Consider the following 20,861-nt stretch of genomic DNA (forward strand, 5'->3'; position numbering starts at 1 on the left):
GCTTCTCCTCAGATTTAGCCTCATCCTGGATTTACCTAGAGTCTTGAGATCTTTGGTGTTGCTACTTGGGAAGAAGTGGATTTTGGATAAAACTATAAAGAAAAAAGAGCTTGCCAAGAAGACAAAGGCTGGGATAAATAAGGCCAAGGGCTAGTTGTACTAGGTAAAGAGATACACACACACATACACACACACACACACACACACACACACACACACACACACACACACACACACTGTGCAAAGCAGAGAGGTCTGAGCAAAACACCTTAAGAGAATAGAAACTATGAATAGTTTCCTTGAGACAGGGAAGCACTCATTGTGTGATCTCTGGCAATAAGGTTGAAAATAACAAACAAGGGCCACACAGAGGCCTATGCCTAGATGGAGAAGCCCCCTTCTCTTCCTCTCCCCAGCCCTTTTCTCTTGATACTCGTCCTGAGGCTTGAACTCAGGGCTTGGGTACTGGCCCTTTGGCCTTTTGTTCAAGGCTAGCACTCTACCACTTTAGACACAGATCTACTTGTGGCCTTTTTTTTTTTTGTAATTAATTGGAGATAAGAGTGATAAGAGTCTTATGAACTTTCTTGCCTGGGCTGGCTTCCATCTGTCATCCTCAGATCTCAGCCTCTTGGATAGGTAGAATTACCACCCTGGAGAAAGGTCTTTTCACTGCAGTGACTAGTTTTCACTTACTAGTTTTTCTGTTTGTGTACAAATATAGGCTGTGTACAGAACAGTTTGATTTTTAAAATTATTATTTTTGGTAGTTGTACAGAGCAGTTTCATTTCTTCAGTCTGTTCTTAATGTAAGTAGTACCTGGTGAGAAATTCTGTTTTTAGGTTAGTTATTTGAAATAGAGCATATTTTTTATAGAAAATGTTATTACCAACTTGGTGTCCATGTTAATCTTTGTTTGCTTATGATTTGGGGAATGGAGAGTCAGATATGTAGACTGCAGTTTTATGTACAGAACATATATTTGATGTTCACAATCTAGGAGTGTGTAATGGAAGAAGTAACATCTGCTGAATGTTTACTATGTGCTGCCCACAATTCTAGTTTCGATCCCACATTCATTTTAGGTAATTATTCATTTTTTTCTCTATGAGGAAACTAACAATGACTTTCTCAGTGTGATACTTCTCACTCTCCCCAATTTCTGCTATATAAAGTATAATTCTTGTGTGCTGTAAAACCTTCATCACCAGTACCACAGTTGTATATAATTAACATTTCACTAAGGTGTTAATTAAATATAGGAATATGTTACTTCTGATCTTTGAGGATCAAGACAGAACAGGTAGTGAGCAATAATGAAGCAGAGAGAATTTAGGCTCAGACAGCCAATCTTTCACTAACTGGAATCTGTTTAATTCCACTTAATAGAACATTCAAACAGCTGGAAGTGTTCTGTGAATCAGAATTGTAGTTAACTATTTTAAATAATTTTCTGTTCTCATAACAAACTTTGCTTTGGACATTTAAACATTTGCTTTATTATACGTAGACATACTTCGCAATTGTTTTCCTTATATTAGTTTAACCCAGTACTTTAATTTTCTATTTGTAATATTCTGAGGTTTCTGAAGTGAGTGCAAATAGTACTATAGAAAATCCTACAAATAAAAATGAAAATGTTTAGAAAAAATTCAAAGTGTGGCTATGGAGTTCTGTTAGGTATACATTTCTTCTTATGGTTTTGATTAAAGCCTTATAATTTGACTTTTACTACAGATCTCATAGAACATATTTGTCTTGTTACACTTTCACCATTTAGGATTGGTATGTGAATAATTTCTAATTTTCCAGTTAGTAAGATGGAAGTTTTGAGATCCCCTTTCCCAAAAATGTCCCAAAAATTTTTTTTCTGATGATGGTAATAGTTTAAGAGTTTTGAAGCCAGCTGATTTAGTCTTAGGATCTTTTTGGAAGAATGTCCAGTATCTTTACAGATCAATAATGACCTTTATATTAACATGCTTTTCTCATCTCAAAGAAAACTTTTTACCAGGAGATTGAGGAGTGCTGGCATTTTTAATAATGTTGCCAAGTTTCCCACAGTTGCTGAGGAAAGTTGGCCTCTATCCAGTAGAATTTGTCTTACAAACGCTTTAATAAACTGCTAAGATTTAAAAAAATGTAAACAAGCCATTGTTTGTAAACAGGCCATTTTAGAAATTACAAAATGACAAAATATCATGTTTAGTTGTCTACTTTAGATGTCCCTTGGAGACATAGACTAGAAAATTGTATACACATTTTTCTTTTAAATATGATAAATGTCTTTATCTTGTGCTAATAAGCCTAACAACATTTCTTTTTTGTGCTGTTCTGGGTCTTGAACTCAGGAACTTGAGTTGTTGCCCAGCTAGCCATTCGGCTCACAGCTTGAGCCACACCTCCAGTTCCAGCTTTTTGTTGGTTAATTGGAGATAAGACTCTGAAATTTGTCTGCTCTGGCTGGTTCTGAGCCTTGATTCTCTGATCTCAGTCTCTTGAGTAGCTAGGGTTATGCAAACATTCTTGTAGAAACCTAGATGTAGACTCTTACATGTGAGGGCACAATACTGCATTTTAGTCTATTGCCAAAATCTGTTCAGAGTAATCTTTGGAGAATTCCACTGTATACCCGTGAGAGACGTTGTAAATAAGTGCAAAAAGGCAAATGACTTCTTTATATTTTTATAAAAATTGTTTCAGCTGGGCATGGGTGGCTCATGCCTGTAATCCTGGCTCTTCACGAGGCTGAGATCTGAGAATGACAGTTTGAAGCCAGCTTGGGCAGGAAAGTCCGTGAGACTCTTTTTCTTCTTTTAACCACTAAGAAAAAAAAAATCAAAATACAACCAAAACTGGAGGTGTAGCTATGGCTCAAGTGATAGAGCATTAAACTTGAGCAAAAAATGTGCTCAGGGACAGTACTCAAGCTCTGAGTTCAAAGCCCAACACTGGCACGTGTACACACACACACACACACACACACACACACACACACACACAAAACACAATTGTTTTGACCTCAGGATTCCTTATAAATGTTGCCTAGACCACCTTGGAGAATCTGTGTATTTCTCTGATTGTATATTATTACTCTCTTGTTTTCTATAAAACTATGGTAATATATGAAATGTCATTACTGAGATCTACTGTTGGGTAACCTCTTTGCTATGAATAAATAGCCTTAGTTTTATAGGCTTTAATTGGAAATGTCAGGCTTTCTGGCTGTGCTATCTCAGGCACATTTGGACATTTTGGAATCTGTTTCCTCCCAAGGTGTAAAATACCAACTGATAAGGCTTTCATTAGAATTTAATAAAATGATTATACCAGTAGACAGTTGCCAATGAAATCTTACTGTCAGCCTGCCATAGTGGTGTAAGAATGTAATCCCAACACTTGGAGGATGAGGAAGGAGGATTGGAAGCCCCAGGCCAGCCTGACACTACATAATGAGTTCAAGGCCAACATGAGCTACATAATGAGACCTTATCTCAATAAACAAAACCCTTACTATTAATAGGGGTTAGTAGCAAAGGCAAAGGCTGAGATATTCCAATTTCTCAGATTCATTTTGGGTGATTTGATTAAATAGGATTTGTGTTTCTCTTGTTTATAAGTTACTGTAGAGAGTTACTTATTTTTAACTATTATTCTTTCTCTGTCCTTTCTAGTATTTATTTGGGCCTTCCAGGTTCTTCATAAGGAAATAAATACTTCAAAACATTAGCAGAAAACTATCCTTTCTCTAACTTGCTTTCTTCTTTTTTATTTTATTTTTTAAATTTATTTTTTATTGTCAAGTTGCTGTACAGAGGGGTTACAGTTACATACATAAGGTAGTGAGTACATTTCTTGTCAAACTTTTTACCTCTTCCCTCATTTTTTCCCCACCTTCCCTCTTCCCCAATTAACCCTCCCCCAGTTGTACAGTTAATTTCCAACATAGTTATTGTCTTATGAGTATTGCTGTTGCATTGGCTTACCTTTTATCCTTTGTCTTTGATATTCTCCTTCCCTTCCCTGATTCAGATAAACATATATACAATACAAATACAGTGGCACAGGAGCTAAACCATATGGAAGATAAACACAAGAAAAAAAGAACTCATTTCACATAGTACATTGAAAATAATAACGATAAACCACTTGTTTCCATATCTTAGAGTTCATTTTGTACTCTTAGAGTTCATTTTGTATTCATCTTGTACTTTGAACTTATACTAGTTAGAAATAATGAAGAGGAAGCTATGTAGAAGATACAGTTAAGGGCTAAATTCATAGGGAATGCCTGTGCTTTCCACATAGAGAAAACCAACATTTTTTATAGCACTTCGTTGTTGATGGGAATGTAAACTGGTTCAACCACTCTGGAAAATGGTATGGAGATTCCTCAGAAGGCTAAACATAGGGCTCCCCTGTGACCCAGCAGCCCCACTTTTGGGCATCTACCCAAAAGACCACAAACAGAAATACACTAAAGCCACCAGCGCAACAATGTTCATCGCAGCACAATTTTTAATAGCTAAAATATGGAACCAACCCAGATGCCCCTCAGTAGACAAATGGATCAGGAAAATGTAGTACATATACACAATGGAATTTTATGCCTCTATCAGAAAGAATGACATTGCCCCATTCATAAGGAAGTGGAAGAACTTGGAAAAAATTATACTAAGTGAAGTGAACCAGACCCAAAGAAACCCTCATAGGGAATAATTAGCACAGGTTTAGGCTAGTCACAGCAGAGGATCACAAGAGCCTAATAGCTATGCCCCTATGAATGCTTAAGATGATGCTAAGTGAAATGAGCTCCATGTTATGGAAACGAGTGTTATATCACTGTTGTAATGAAACTGTAGCTTCTTTTGTTGATGATCTTCTTGTATTGCTTCCTGTGGTTGTACTCGTGCTATCACTGTATCTCGTCTGAATACACTGGATACTGTATATACTGGTATTAGACCTAGGGAAGTGAAAGGGAATATCAAAATTCAGAGACAAAGGATAAAGAGACAGACGACTCCTAAAGCAATACTTGCAAAAACCATTTGGTGTAAACCAACTGAACAACTCATGGGAGGAAAGGGAAAGGGGGAGGAAGAGGGGGAATGAAGGAGGTGGTAACAAACAGTACAAGAAATGTACCCAAGGCTTAACGTATGAAACTGTAACCTCTCTGTACATCAATTTGACAATAAAACAAAAAATTTAAAAAAAAGAAATGAAACCCACCGAGCACCCAACACTTATCCTTAGTAAGTGAAGCTATGTGCTAACCCTATTTTGGGTGATCTGAGTGTGAACTAGCCTGTTAAACCTTTTAGGTTCTAAGTGGTTTTTTGCTTTCTTGCTGTATAACCTTTTGAGTTTTTAACTCTGCACTGTTTAAATTTCTTTCTATGTAAAAATGGAAGCAATTTCAATAACTTGAAGCATTATATTAAAAGTCTTAATATATGTGAAGTTCTAGGACAGATTGACACATAATACTGCTTAACTACTTTTCTGATTACAGAATACATTAAAAAGGAAAAGGACACTATTTCTTTGACAGTATTAACTTCTAGTAATCCCTCAGAGATCATGTATTTTAAAGTGATTGCTTGAAAAAATTTTACATAATATGAAAAGTTCATTTTACTGTTTTCTCTGTTAAAGCACATTTTATTCTGAATTACACAAGAGAAAACTTACAGAAGACCATATCACTTAGTATTGAGAATGTAGTTTATTTAAAATTGTATTGATAATTTTTTGTACTATTCCCCTTTTGAATGTATAGATACCTTTTTAGTGAATTTTGTAAAAGAAACTGATGAGTAGCCATTTTTCTTTGCTGTTTTAAATAAATGTATTTATGCATTTTATATACAAAACAATAGATTTCATTGTGAAATTTTTATACATTCATTTCTCTTTTTAACTTTTTATTATCTTTAAGTAGTACAAACGGGTTTCAATTCAACGCGTCAGTTTTTGAGTACAATGTGTATCTTGACATACATGTACTTTTTACTTATGCCACGGTTATTCTGTCTTGTGCCTTCTCCTTTTCTTTCCTTCCTACTCTTCTCAGCCCCCCTTCTCTGGTAGTTCCCATTCTACTTTCATATGTTTTATTAAAACATCTAGATGCTACATAGGAGAGAAAACATGAAATAATAATTTCTCTCAAATGTTAATAAGTTTTGCTTAACATTGTGCTCTTCAGTATTATTCATCTATTCATTTTCCTGTAAACATAATTACAGCACTGGGGCTCATACTCTTGCCTGACTTTTTTGCTTAAGGCTGGCACTCTACCACTTGATCCATACCTCACATTTCTGGCTTTTTGCTAGTTTACTGGAAATAAGAGTGTTGGATTTCTCTGCCTAATGTGGGTTTGAACCTCTGTCCTCAGATTTGAATCTCCTGAGTAGTTAGGATTCCAGGAGTAAGCCACTCATGGCTTGCTAGGCAGGAACTTGGTTGTTTGAGCCATACCCTTAGAAAGGAACATTTCAAATCATCTACTTGGTCTCCAGTTAAAAGATGTATTACATTCAATTTAAAATATATTTGCAAAAACTACTTTGTGTAGCATTTACGGAAGTAAAGATATACTAGAAGCTCTTTCGTCTGACTGATCACTGCCAGTTAGTAGTAACTAGTGGCATATGGGCTATAAGAGGATTTTCTGTAGGTTGACCTTAAATGTCTTTTCCTACTAGTTGTTTGTGAGCTTTACTTGTCACTGTAATTACATACTTTAATCAAATATTACCTAAACATCACCTAAACCAGTGAGATAATCAGTGTTCGACACTGTAGATTTGTAGATTGGGATCCTTCTTCTTATGTTCTTTTCTGGCCTTCCTGGCTACTTCCCATTTTCCCTTCTTTTTGGCGGTACTGGGGTTTAGACTGGTAGCCTTGTGTTGCTAGGCAGGCACTCTTATTTGGTCATGCCTCTAGCTTTTTTTTTTTTTAATTTATTTATTTGAATAGAATATTTTGTTCAAAGGTTCAAGTCTACCTTGGGCTAAGATCCTCCTACTATGATTTTCCTGTAACTGAGATGAATGGTGTGTGCTACCATACCAGATAATTGGCTGAGATTGAGTCTTGCTAACTTTTTCTCAGGGTGGCCTCAAATTGTGATCCTCCCAATTTCTGCCTCCCAAGTAGCTAGGATAAAAGATATGAGCTATCAAGCCCAGCTCCTCCCTCCCCCACCCCCATAGCCTTTCTTTTAAATTTGTTTCAGCTGGTGTTTGTAAGGATATCTTAAACCAATATACTGGTTTCATATAGAGCTGTCAAAATATTAGTGAATATTAGATTAAAACGTAGACTACTTCCACAATTAGAGTACTGGTTTCCTATTTATAATTATTTTACTTATTATGCTGAGGAGCTGAAAATAACTTCTAAGAATAAGTGGTTAACAGGATTGGCTTACACTCAAATTTTAGGAGGCACTGTGCCTAAAGAAGGCTCCAAAGCTGTTTTGCTGGCTGCCTACTCTGAAGCAGCTGACTAACCAGCTGCAGAGCACATTGATCTGGTCATGATTACTTTCATCCTAGAACAGAGCAAGTTAACACAGTTTAAATCAAGAGCCACATTAGAAGCTCTTGACCTCAGGATAACCTCTTTTCCTATCTTTGAAAGGGGGAACAATTCCAGTCACTTCCATCCAGCTACAAAAAATATATAGGAACAGTAGCCACATCTAAATATTGTGACCTCTTGACTTTATTCCTTATATAGGCAGTTTCAAAATTTGATATTCTTCTTTCCCCATGACTACAAGGGGACATCTATCTTAACCTACTAGTCTTTGTTAAATATAAAGAATAATTCCCCCCCCCCCCCAGTTATTTGTCTTTCATCCTATTGGAATCTTCTTAAATCTTCTGTAGGCCCAGCATATATAAAATGGGCCTGGGGCTTGAACTCAGCACTTGGGTGCTCTCCTTGAGCTTTTTCACTCAAGACTAGCACTGTACCACTTTAAGCCACTTTAGGCTTTCTGGTGGCTAATTGGAGAGAAGAGTCTCACAGATTTTCCTGCTAGAGCTGACTTGGACCCATGATCCTCAGCCTCCTAAGTAGCTAGGATTACAGGTGGGAGCCACCAGTGCCCAGCTTGTAAATTAACCTTTCTCTACAGTTAACATATCAAGGGGTGGCAGCTGTTTTCTGTTAGCAGACCAATGTTTATAAGTATATGTACATTATTAAAGTCATATCCTTCCAGCCATCAAAAAGATTTTATTGAACTTTATTTTCTAGACATTTCAGCTTTGTGTCTGCTGTGACTCACATGACAGGTTGGATAGATAATTTCACATGTCAAGCACTTACTGTATTGATAAGAGGGACTTGGTAAGTATGGTGATCAGTGTTCAACTTTTAAGTTGTGAATCCATTTTCCCTTCGTTCTTGATATTATAGAACAACTCTAAATCTGCTTCAGTTCACTAAGTGTAACTCATTTGCTTTTTTATTTCATGTGACAGATTCAAGTGCTCACAATGTTAGTGCCAAATATTAATCAGAATTAATCACAGACTTGAGAACAGTTACTGTACTTTGTCAAGTTTTCCTGGTACCAAAAGAACTACCATCATGTCAAAAGTCTCTGAGTTTGCTTCTTAGAGAACATAATGAGTCAGAGCAAAATAAATAAATCATTAAAAATGTTATTGGGAAAAGAAAGGAAATGAGGTGCATTTTGTTAGTATTAAGTATTAAGTATTTTGTTAGTATTAAGTATTAAGATTTTTTGGTGATATTTTTACTCAGAAAAAAAGGGACCCAGATATTTAACTAAGTTCACATGCATTTGAGTTGTGTACTTCCTTGATATTATTGATTCATCTATAATCTTGGTTAAATTCTTTTAAGACCACTGATAGGTATTTAACATTTCTGATTGTCCAGAGTTCTAAGTATTTCCTATCTCTAGTTGAAACTCTCTAGCTCATATTTATAAGGATCAAATGGTGTCTTGGCCTCATCCAAACACTTCATTAAATAAGTATGAGTTACCATTAATTTTTGAACAATACAACTAAATAGCAGTTTATAAGCTGGGCATGGTGGTACATGTCTGTAATCCCAGCACTCGGGAAGTGGAGTTAGGAGGATTGTGAAGTCAAGGCCATCCTAGGCATATAGTGAGACCCTGTCTCTCCTGCTCCCTAAAAAGAGATTATAATGTCATTTATGTTTCACAGTTGGACTCTTCATGCTTTTTAAATCCTAATATTGCAATATACTATATTTAATCACTTTTCAAGTACAAGTAAAATTCAGAACTGCTCCAAAATCGGAAACCTTTATGTGCTGACATGACACCACAAGTGGAACATTCCATACCACAAAATCTGGCTGGGAATATGGCCTAGTGGTAGAGTGCTTGCCTTGCATACATGAAGCCCTGGGTTCGATTCCTCATCACCACATAGATAGAAAAAAACCCCACAGAAGTGGCGCTGTGGCACAAGTGGTAGAGTGCTAGCCTTGAGCAAAAGACAGGGATAGTGCTCAGGCCCTGAGTTCAAGCCCTAGGACTGGCAAAACAAGCAAACAAAAACCACCGTGTTTTGTGCAAATTATTGAAAATACAGTTTAAGTTGGGTCCCATCCCTAAGGTAGTATGTCATTATGTAGCTACAATATATTCCAGAATCTATAAAATCTACAATAGTTCTGGTCCCAAGGACTTTGGATAAGACAAACAGTCTATATAGGTTAGAAGCCAGGATTTTCTTATGGATATCTTACAGATATATGTATGAAGAGCTGGGTCACAATGTTTCTGAAGAGAATCACTAAACTTACTTGCTCTGTAGGAAGAGAATGTCTGTATTCATACAATAAAATGGATGTGGCCTGTTTTTCCTGGGAAATGTCGAACTCTTGCCAAGACTGTCATCAAAATGTGCTTATTAATAATTTCAAATACCTTTTATCTTCCTAAAAATACACTGGCCAGTCTATGAAGTAAGGTAGCAGTAGAAGGTACTTGTCAGTGGCCTTTGTGTTTTCCTTGTCTGAAATCTAAAAATGTAGCCAAGAATAGCTGAAACCTTTTTTTGTTTGTTTGTTTGTCAGTCCTGGGCTTGGACTCAGGGCCTGAGCACTGTCCCTGGCTTGTTTTCTCAAGGCTAGCACTCTTCCACTTGAGCCACAGCGCCACTTCTGGTCATTTTCTATATATGTGGTGCTGGGGAATTGAACCCAGGGCTTCATCTATATGAGTCAAGCACTCTTGCCACTAGGCCATATTCCCAGCCCTAGCTGAAACCTTTTTCCTACTTGTGAAATTGAGTCTCAAATTTGTAATGATTTTGAACAAGGAGAAATGAGCACAGGTCTATGGAAGGAGGAAAGAAGTGAACACTTAACAGGTATCCTCCAGATGTTCTATTTATAATATCAGCAGTATATAGATTTGATTATTGAAATGATGAAGAAAAATTAAATGAGTTGCTTTCATTAAGAAATAATTTGATAAGAATATTTTGGTAAAATGGTAAATGAAATTTGATGAATTTAAGGTAATTTGGTATGCTGAAATTGCTTTGATGTATGGATTTTCTATGCAAAAGACTATAAAAGCTCTGGCTGACTGTGTTAAAAAATATTGAATTTTACAAATATCAAGGTTTACATTTTGCTCATAACATGGCATAGGTACTGATTTAATGTGGAAAATGAAGCTGGGCATTGTGGTGTACATAATCCTAGAATTCAGGAGGCTGAAGCAACTGGATAATGAGTTTGCATCCAACTTAGCTCTACATAGGGAGCTAGCTACATGTGTCAAGATATGAAGGGAGGGGAGGGAGGAAAGACGGGGAGGGTAAGAAAGGTTTTTATGTCTAGTACAGTAACTACTAAAAGAATGATGTTAAAATGTTGCCTGCCTGGGAAATGGTCAGAACTTGAACAAATAATGTTGAGTGAGACAAGTCTAGAACACAGAGAACAAAGGGGCATGGTCTCCTTGATATATGACTGTTAAGGTATGTGTGTGGGGGGTGGGGACAGTACAGACCACGTCTGCGAAACAAAAAAACTTCTTGTCAAATGGTATTTCCACAGGTTTGGGTCAGCGACCTTACATTATGTATCTAAAACCAAACAACTACTAAACATGAAAAAGTCTAAAATAGACCTCTCAGTGGATCACAATAGCTTAACAGCTATGTATGTATGGTCATATAAGACAAGGATAAGCAAACTCTATTGTTGACGTTATATTTAAAGTTCTAGGTAAATTTCCTTTGGCGTCCGACACTTGGGTACCGTATATGTTTTTGGTACACTGGATATTGTATATATGCCTACCTGATCTAGGGAAGGGAAAGAAAAATGACGGTGTAAGATATCACAAGAAATGTACTCACTGCCCTATTGTGTCACTGTACTCCTTTTCCACAACAGCTTGTCAACAAAATTTAATAAAAAAAACCACAAAAAATGTTGCCTGCCTATAAAACACACTGTAGAGTAATAAAAATACTTTATTAATACAAAAAAATGAAGGAAAAGAAGACTAAAGAACAGAGAGAACAGTGGGATAACTAGAAAACAGAAAAATGCTAGACTCAAATCCTGTGTTATTATGAACAAGTAAATGCAAATGGACTTATTAGTCTTCTGTTACAACCAAGATTGGGGGTGGGGATTTGACCTATTGCTAGATCATGTGCTGCATAAAGATAAAAAGAAGACATTATCTGCAAGCCTGATACTAATATGAGACACAGTGGCTTTAAGCTAAGAAACATTGCTGGAGATAAGAACAATGCTGTAAGAGTGAGTTCAGTAGGAAGAGATTCCTAATATTTATGCATCTTAATTACTTTAAAATACAGAAAGCAAGGGCTGGGGATATAGCCTAGTGGCAAGAGTGCTTGCCCCGTATACATGAGGCCCTGGGTTCAATTCCCCAGCACCACATATATAGAAAATGGCCAGAAGTGGCGCTGTGACTCAAGTGGCAGAGTGCTAGCCTTGAGCAAAGAGAAGCCAGGGACAGTGCTCATGCCCTGAGTCCAAGCCCCAGGACTGGCCAAAAAAAAAAAAAAAAAAAATACAGAAAGCAAAAATGGACTACACTAAAAGTGTAAAACGGACAAGCCCTCATTTATAGTTCTGCACTTAATAAGTTGCTTCCCTAGATATGTCTAGTACAACAAATGTACCAGAAAGAATCAGTAAAGAAAGGAGCATTAAACCTCATCTCAAGTCAGGTGTTAGAACTAACTCAAAATGGATGAAAAATTTAAACCTAAAAGGTAATACTATAAAACTGCAGAAATATATTCATGAATTGACCCTGAATTTTTAAAAAAAAATGTTTTTTTTTTGCCAGTCCTGGGGCTTGAACCTCAGGGTTTGGGCACTGTCCCTGAGCCTCTTTGTGCTCAAGGCTAGCACCCTACTACTTGAGCCATAACACTCCTTCCAGCTTTTTCTTAGTAGTTCATTGAAAATTTCATCTGTCAGACTTTTTGGGTTGGTTTCCAACTGTGATCCTCAGATCTCAGCCTCCTGAGTTGCTAGGATTGCAAGTGTAAGGCACCAGTGCCCAGCTACTGGAATTTTCTTAAGAGTACCAATAATAAAATTAAAATCAGTGTATTGGTTTTCCTAAATATTAAAAGATGACTAAACATTTTTTCCACTGCATGCATATCTAAGGAAGGAGTTACAGTCTATAACATATAAAGGCATCTTTAAAAAAAAAAAAAGACAACACAGTTAAAAATAGAATAGTCACACTAAAGGCTGATCAGCACTGTTACCCACCCAGAAAATGCACATTAGAATGACAGGTAGCAGTCATCACAGTGGTTAAAATTTTAGAAGGTAGAAAGTACCAGTGTTTGTGAGGATGTGAAGCAAATGGAAAGCATATCTATGGCCAGGAAAATAAGAGTTCTGCCTCTGTAGAACATTGGAATTTCCCTAGAAATTGCCACATGACCCAGCAGCTTTATTCTAGGTATTTTCCCAACAGAAATGAAGACATTAAATCCATAAAAAGATTTACACAAGAAGGTTCATGGTAAACTTAATTATAATATTAAAAACTGGAAACAACCTAAATGTTCATTCGCAGACAAGTGAAGAAAATCTGGTTTATCATTAAGTGGAATACTCCTAAACAAAAACCATTGAAACAACAACTTGGGTTGTTAACATTCTGAGTAAAATTATATGCTGAAGAGTACATACTATTTCTGCGAAAACAGGTTTAAAAATCTATGGGTTATAATTATAATAATGCTAATTATAGTGACATTGTATTTGCTTCTTTCAAAGATAGAATGACATGAATTTTGACTAAATATATAGAGGGTCTGTGAGTCATTTCTCTATTTTTGCCCTTTGAAATGGTTTGTGGAGGTAAACAGCACATGAGTGACTGATATAATTAATGTCTGAGGTCTTTCTTCCTCCATGAGTACATTTTGAATGACATACATGTAGAACATCTAATGTGTGATATGTAAATGGTATTAGTGTCCAACCTGCTATTCCTCTGCTCTCACCTAGCAGTAGATGAGGCTAAATAAATTCCTCCAACAAAAATTGCTTTTAGGTTGATTTCTCCTCATTAATGTGTGGATATTGTAAGTTTAATTGTTTTTATTGATGTGGGAACATTGTTTATTATAAACAATTACTTTAACAGCTTTATTGAGATGCAATTTATGTGATATAATGTAAATCTTTTAAATGTATATAATTCACTGTTTAATATATTGACAATTGTAATATGTATACAGTTGTATGATCATCAGTATAATCTTAGAAAACTTTATCAGTTCCCAAAACTTGTACATATGTCTCTCTATACTGATTCTCTGTACCCCTTTAGTCTTGGAAATATTAAGTGAAGTTACAGTTGGCCTTCAGTATTCTATGAGTTCCACAGCTGTGAATTTAACTGACTACAGATTGAAAATGTTCAGAAACAAATTATATCTTTTCTGAGCATTCAGATGTGCATAGGTTCTATGGATTGGGGCATTTCTAAGGAGTCCCATAACCAGTCCAAGGAATGAATGACCTTCTTCAGCTCACTAATTTGAAATAAACAGAAATAGACTAAACTTACTTTTTTCTTTGGAAGGAGCCTTTTAAGAAAATTAAGTAGACACAATAAGGAAAATTAAAATAGAATTTAAAGAAATCAAAATGTATGTACTCAAAATCAATGCAATAACAATTGCCAATAAGTTACTTAAAGCTTATCTTAAGGAGATAATAGTCCCTTAGCAGTATATTAACTTTTTAAAGAAAAAGAGCTCTTTCATTAAGTTTAAAAAGTCATGAAGGAACTCATGAACCTATAGTTCAATTTATAGCATTTTTTCTTAGGGTTAATGCAATAATGATATGATCCATTATTGATATTTTAGATAATGATGAAATCTGGTATATTTGAAATGGTAAACAAAATACAAATAGAATGGGTCAACATTTTGGGCAATACAGTAAAAATGTTAAAAGGAATCTAGAAAGGTTTAGTCAAGCCAACACCAGGCTTATGCCTGTAATCCTAACTACATAGGAGTCTGAGATCTGAGGATTGCAATTCACGGCCAGCCCAGGCAGGAAAGTCCATGAGACTACCAAATCAACTACCAAAAAAAAAAAAAGCCAGAAGTTGAGCTGTGGCTTAAGTACTCAAGAATGTTAGCCTTAATAAGCAAAACCAAGCTCAGGGACAGCACCCAGGCCCTGAGTTCAAACCACAGGACTGTCACACACACACAAAGATTGAGTCTAATGGAACAAAATGACTTACTTTGTTAATAAAATAATACTCAGCTACACTTTTAATAATTCAGAACTTTGGCTAATCCTCATTAATCCTTTCCTCTGATTTTTGAATAGGTAAACATTGCAAGTTTTCATATAGCTGCCAAGTAGAGACTTTATTTTTCCAAATTTTGCATTTATTATTTCATTTTGTACTACGGGTACATTGTTTTCTATTACAAAATACAAAAGTTTATTTTTTTTTCAAAGCTCAGACTATTAAAATGAGTACCTTATTTTGGTATTTATTATTTATATAATTTTCTAAGAATTTAAAAGAAAAATCAAGCATCCTTGTTTACCTAGAATTTTTAAACTAAATATTTGCAAGATAGGACACTAAGTATCCAAAAATAGAGAATAAAATCATATAAGTAATACTGGCTATTCAGCTATTTCCCAGCAACTTCAACTCATCTAAACTTTGTAGTATAGAGCAGGAATCTTTTTTTTTTTTTTTTTTGGCCAGTCCTGGGCCTTGAACTCAGGGCCTGAGCACTGTCCCTGGCTTCCGTTTGCTCAAGGATAGCACTCTGCCACTTGAGCCACAGCGCCACTTCTAGCCGTTTTCTGTATATGTGGTGCTGGGGAATTGAACCCAGGGCCTCATGTATACGAGGCAAGCTCTCTTGCCACTAGGCCATATCCCCAGCCCCTAGAGCAGGAATCTTATGAACTACTTTTCTCTTTTTTACTTGTTTACATATTACATTCTGCTTATTAAAAATATTAGTGGACAATAGGAAAGTAAGAGGAGAGATAGGGATTTTCTTCTTTCTTCCTCTTTCAGAATCTCCACAGCAACAAGGCTTTTCTCTGGTGGGATCAGGAGTAGCAAACATCTCAAATATGCAGCGTTGTATGCTCAGAATCATCCTTATCACATACCTTCAAAGAAAACCAGCATCCCCTAGTCATTTCCTCCTCAGATCCTGGTCTAGGCTTTGCAAGAACCCCTTCTGCATGGTATTAGAATTTAGTGTGTCAGTTTTATATATGATTTCTCCTTCAAGCCTCTATATTTTACTTCTAATTACTTCCTCAACTCAGGGGTCAGTAGCTGCTTCTTGTGTAATTACTAATACTATAATAATCTCTGTATTTAATTTTGTTTTTTTAGTTCACCAGTTAATTGAGCAACTTATATTAAATTTTGTTTTAACTATAAGTGTAGCATTTGTCTTTTGACTGAATGTTGTTTAATTCTGATCACCACGATAGACCTCTGCTCACCAGAGCCCTGGCGATCACATTAGGCCACCTTCACTTAGTTATTGATTGCTAAACTTTCAGTCCCAGAGCTGTTTGAGTGTTTGTCTTTGTCACACTACATTGTTATCTACTCTTATTTTTTATAAAATGGGACATGAAAATGTTTTTGTATTTCTTATCTCAAGGTTGGTGATGTGTGTTTTGTCTTTGGTTAACGCAGGATTTGTATATACTGTGTACTTAATAAGTATTTTAATTAATGAACATGCTTGTCAATTTTGCCAGGGGAAAAGCCATAAAATTATTATAAAAAAGGAAAGAATATTATTTTGACCATTTTTGACATTCTTAAAGTTCCCTAGAAAGTGAAATATTTAAACCAAGTCTTAATGTAGCGTCAGAGATTTTTTTGAATACCTCTCCAAAAGTCTCATACCTTAGGCTTGATTGATCCTTTCCAGCTCAATTATTTCTGAGACTGAATATGCTCATTCTGTTTAGGTTGCCAGATCTCTGCCTATTTGCCTTACTTTTTAAGACTTGGAGTTTCTCTCCCCCTTCTGTCTCCACTTTCCTTTAGTGTACCTTTATCATTAGTACCTTAGACCCCTGGATTGGGGGTCATACAGAGGGTCATACAGGTCTTGTTTTATTGATTACATCTGTATATTTGTATGTAGGAATATATATATGAATGTGTATGTACTATATACACACCCATGTATCCTACTTCTGGATTCTGCCCCCCAACACTAGGAATGAAAAGAAAGTTATGAGCACTTGCCTAATATGTCCAAAGCCCTGGGGTTGGGCCTTCAGACTACTAGGAAAAGAGGGAAGGAGGTAGAGGGTAGAAGAAAAAAGACAACAGAAGGAAAGAAAACTTACTAACACTTATTTTGTGGCCTTGTGGTTTATCCTGGATCATGATCCATGTGCACTTGAGAAGAGTGAAGAATGTGTATTTTGTTGTTAGGTAGAGTGTTCTATATATGGCTGTTAGATCTAAGTTCCAGTTCTCTATTTCTTTATTGATGTTCTGTCTGGTTCTACTGTCCAATATTGAAAATGGGAGTATTGAAGTTTCCAGTTTTCACTTTAGAACAGTTTATTCTCTTTTCAGATTTGTAATTATTTTTTAGTGTATTTTCTGTCTCTGTTGTTAGGTATGAATATCTTTATTATTGTTACAAATTAAATTTAACCTCTTATTTATAAAATGTTCTTTCTTATGTCCACTTTTTCAACAATTTTATTCTGTTTCATTTCACAGAAACTTAGGTGCCCCAGTTCTCTTTTGGTTATTATCATTGTGGAGTATCTTTTTAAAAATTATTTTATTATAATTTCTTGTTATACCTAATGTATATCACACACACACATACATGTATACAATTTAAGTGGATTAGTTTTTTCCCTTTTAAAAGTAGTTTTGCCAGGTTGTGTTCTTTAGTTAAAGAATTTATTTACATTTCAAGTGATTGCTGATAGATGACCTACCTTGTCCATTTAGCTACTATTTTTTGTATATCTGACTTGTTTCTTCTCAGTTTTTACATTATTGGCCTTTTATGCATTTCATTAATTTTGGTGTATTTATTAATCCCCCACTTTTTTTTTTTTTTGCCAGTCCTGGGCCTTGAACTCAGGGCCTGAGCACTGTCCCTGTCTTCCTTTTTGCTCAAGGCTAGCACTACTCTGCCACTAGAACCACAGCGCCACTTCTGGCCGTTTTCTGTATATGTGGTGCTGGGGAATCGAACCCAGTGCCTCATGTATACAAGGCAAGCTCTCTTGCCACTAGGCCATATCCCCAGCCCAATCCCCCACTTTTCTGTAATATTTTAGTTAATTTCCTGTTGGTCACTTTGGGGATTACAATTAAAATGTTAAAATTGAAATAACCCTGTTGGAATTATCTCCTTAGTTCTATTGTATATGAATACTCTCTTCCTACTTGTCTTTTATATATATATTTGGAGGGTGCATTTGCCTTTAACTCATAGAGGGAAAGGAAAAAGAGAAGTTGCAGACCAAATTACAATAACAGTGTCCTTATAACTGTGTTATTACAACTAGTGATGTTTCTTCTTAATGTTGTTTATTTCTATTAGGAAACCTTTATCATTTATCAGAGCAATCTACTGGTAACATGTTTCCTCATCAGTTGTTTGTCTGGAAGTGTCATAATTTCTCTTTAATTTTTAAAGTATAGTTTTAGTGGGTATAGAATTTGCTAACATTTCCTTTTTCCCTTCACAATTTAACTTTACCATTCATGGTCTTTATAGTTTGTAGTGCAACATCAACTATTAACCTTCTGAGGAACTCAAGTTTTTCTGGTTCCCAACTATTCCCCCAACTCTATCCTGCTCACAGTTGTTACCTACTTAACAAATTCATCTACTTGAATTAGAGTCTTAGAATGAGAAAGTAAGCAAAAGAAATGGAAAATGAATTAACAGAGGTGGATGGTAAAACTTGTATATTATTGTCTTAATACAACTTCTAGTTCTTGTTACCTTAATTCATTATGCTTGAAGCCTCATTTTTAGCATTTTGTGAAAGGATGCTGAGGATTGGATATAAGCCTTGCACTGAAGTTTCACTTTTTAGTGACATAAAATTTCTGATCTTTTGTTGATGCCAACTATAGTACTGATCCTGAATAGTGTATCTTTCAAAACATGGGATTGGATTTTGTGATGTTTGGCAGAAGTTAGACTTCTTTATATTTCTATTTGAGGATTCTCAGTAATCCTGGACTTGTATCTTTCATGAGCAGTAAAATATTTATTGCATTGATTTTCTGTTTTTCTTTACTTTCAGACTTTTCCAAGCCACATTTAATTGATAGGATGAAAAAGTTTAAGAGAAGGCTATCCCTCACACTTCGAGGAAGCCAGACAATTGATGAGTCATTATCTGAACTGGCTGAACAAATGACTATTGAAGAAAACAGCAGCAAGGATAATGGTAAGCATCTGAAATGGGGAGTATAACTCCCTCATTTAATTACTTTATGAATATAAATTTACTGTCCAGATAATTCCATAGTAATATCCTTTTGTGTCTCTGTTTTATTCCCTAGTTTCACAAGAAACATAAGACTACATGACTTTTGCATGCTTTGCTTACTTACTAGAATATTCCACTTTACTTCATTGTTATTATACCTGGTCTCAAACCCTGCTGATTATTCAGTGCTAAATATCTTTCTATTTTTACTGGCTCATGAATAAGAATATATTCTATTGAATGTATTCAATGAATGTGTTGTCCTAATTTTGAATAACTTCTTAAATTGATACTTAAATGTTTTATTATTATGATGATTCAAATTAATACAACTTAAAAGCATCTAGAAAGTTTCTGTTATTCCTTTTCATGGCTTCATGATAGTTTCATAACATTCTTCATGCATATGAATTACCAGTCATTACAAGGTTCATCACATGAGTGAATATTACTAATTTCTTATTCTATACTTACCACAGTTTATTCATAGTATTGAGTGTTTATGGAGCATAAGCATAGATGTTTCGTGCATTTGACAGTATTTATTGCTTTCTATATCTCAATGTAGTAGTATACAGATAATAATGAAAAAAGAAGTGCTTGTTAAATTGAGTGAATTAAAGTGCAACCTTGGTGAAATTTGTAGAATAAGGCTACATATTCAAACTCCAAAAAACCCTAGAGTTGTCAGAATAACCAGAAAGGATCCCCTGTTAATGGCTGCCAATGTGTCATATGAGTATCTGGTAAGCATTCTTTGCTCGTGCCTGAAATTTTGTTAGAGGCATACAGCAGTTGGACAAAACTCTGATTACTTGTGAAAAGGGATTTTTAGCTAAAGTTATTGAACCATGGGTTGGAATTTGTGACACACCAATCCATTGAAATGGATAAATTAACTTGTTCTACCCAGGTTTCAGTTACCTAATTTCTTTTCCTCAGAAGGCTCCTTATTGCCGCACTCACTGTTGGCAGAGCCTACTTTACTTCAAAGTCTACAGTATTACATCTCTCCTTTAAGCCTCTGTGGTTTTGACAAAGCTTTCCTTGATATATACCATTTTATTTTTAACGTGGAAAGAGGAGACATGATCTCAGTAAGAAATTTAAGATAATAATTTGGATATAATTATATGTAGGAGGTAAAATTTTTACATTAGGCTTAAATCCCAAAGATGATTTTGTGATCTTTTATTTTTTTTATAAGAGGATCTGCTTTATTAATATTCATTACTCATTTTTATGGTAGAAATATCTTACTACTATGTTTGCTAAAGATGATCAGGTATAAATTATGGTATGTAGTTATTATATTTTTTAAGTAATTTGAATACAGAGCTTGGACTCTGTCCCTGAGTTTCTTTTGTTAAATGCTAGCTAGCACTTTTCCATTTCTGCCACAGCTTTACTTCAAGCTGTTTTGGTAATTTAGTGGAGAATTTTACAGACTTTCTTGCATGGGCTGACTTTGAATTATGATCCTCAGATCTCAGCTTTCTGAGTAGCTAGGATTAGAGGCATGAGACATTAGCATCTGGGGTCTCAGCTACATTAAAGAAAATTTGATCATTAGACATTTTTCTTTTTCTTGAGGTTAAGTTTTGTTACTATTTTGTTGAATAGATTTTCAGTGCCTTTTGTGTTTAGTTCTTCTCCCTGTTTATTTCAATTATACATAGATTTGATCTTTTGTCAGAATCCATTAGTTCTTGAATGTCCTTTTGAAATGTTCTCGGTGTTTTTTCAGTGTCTATGTTTGCTTTAATTCCTCTGCCTCATCATCAATCTGATA

The 20,861-nt window shown here is 35.4% G+C and overlaps 1 protein-coding gene across 1 annotated transcript in view; it reads left to right on the forward strand.

Annotated features, from left to right (window-relative positions):
- Cdk17 (cyclin dependent kinase 17) overlaps positions 1-20,861 on the forward strand; it is a 69,893-nt gene that overhangs the window by 17,207 nt on the left and 31,825 nt on the right. The window contains exon 2 of the mRNA XM_048357771.1: positions 18,881-19,027. Within this exon, the coding sequence (XP_048213728.1) occupies positions 18,910-19,027 (118 nt within the window). The 5' untranslated portion in view covers positions 18,881-18,909. The remainder of the gene's footprint in view (positions 1-18,880; positions 19,028-20,861) is intronic.

This window comes from Perognathus longimembris, chromosome 1, assembly GCF_023159225.1.
Source record: "Perognathus longimembris pacificus isolate PPM17 chromosome 1, ASM2315922v1, whole genome shotgun sequence".
Taxonomy (NCBI): Eukaryota; Metazoa; Chordata; class Mammalia; order Rodentia; family Heteromyidae; genus Perognathus; species Perognathus longimembris.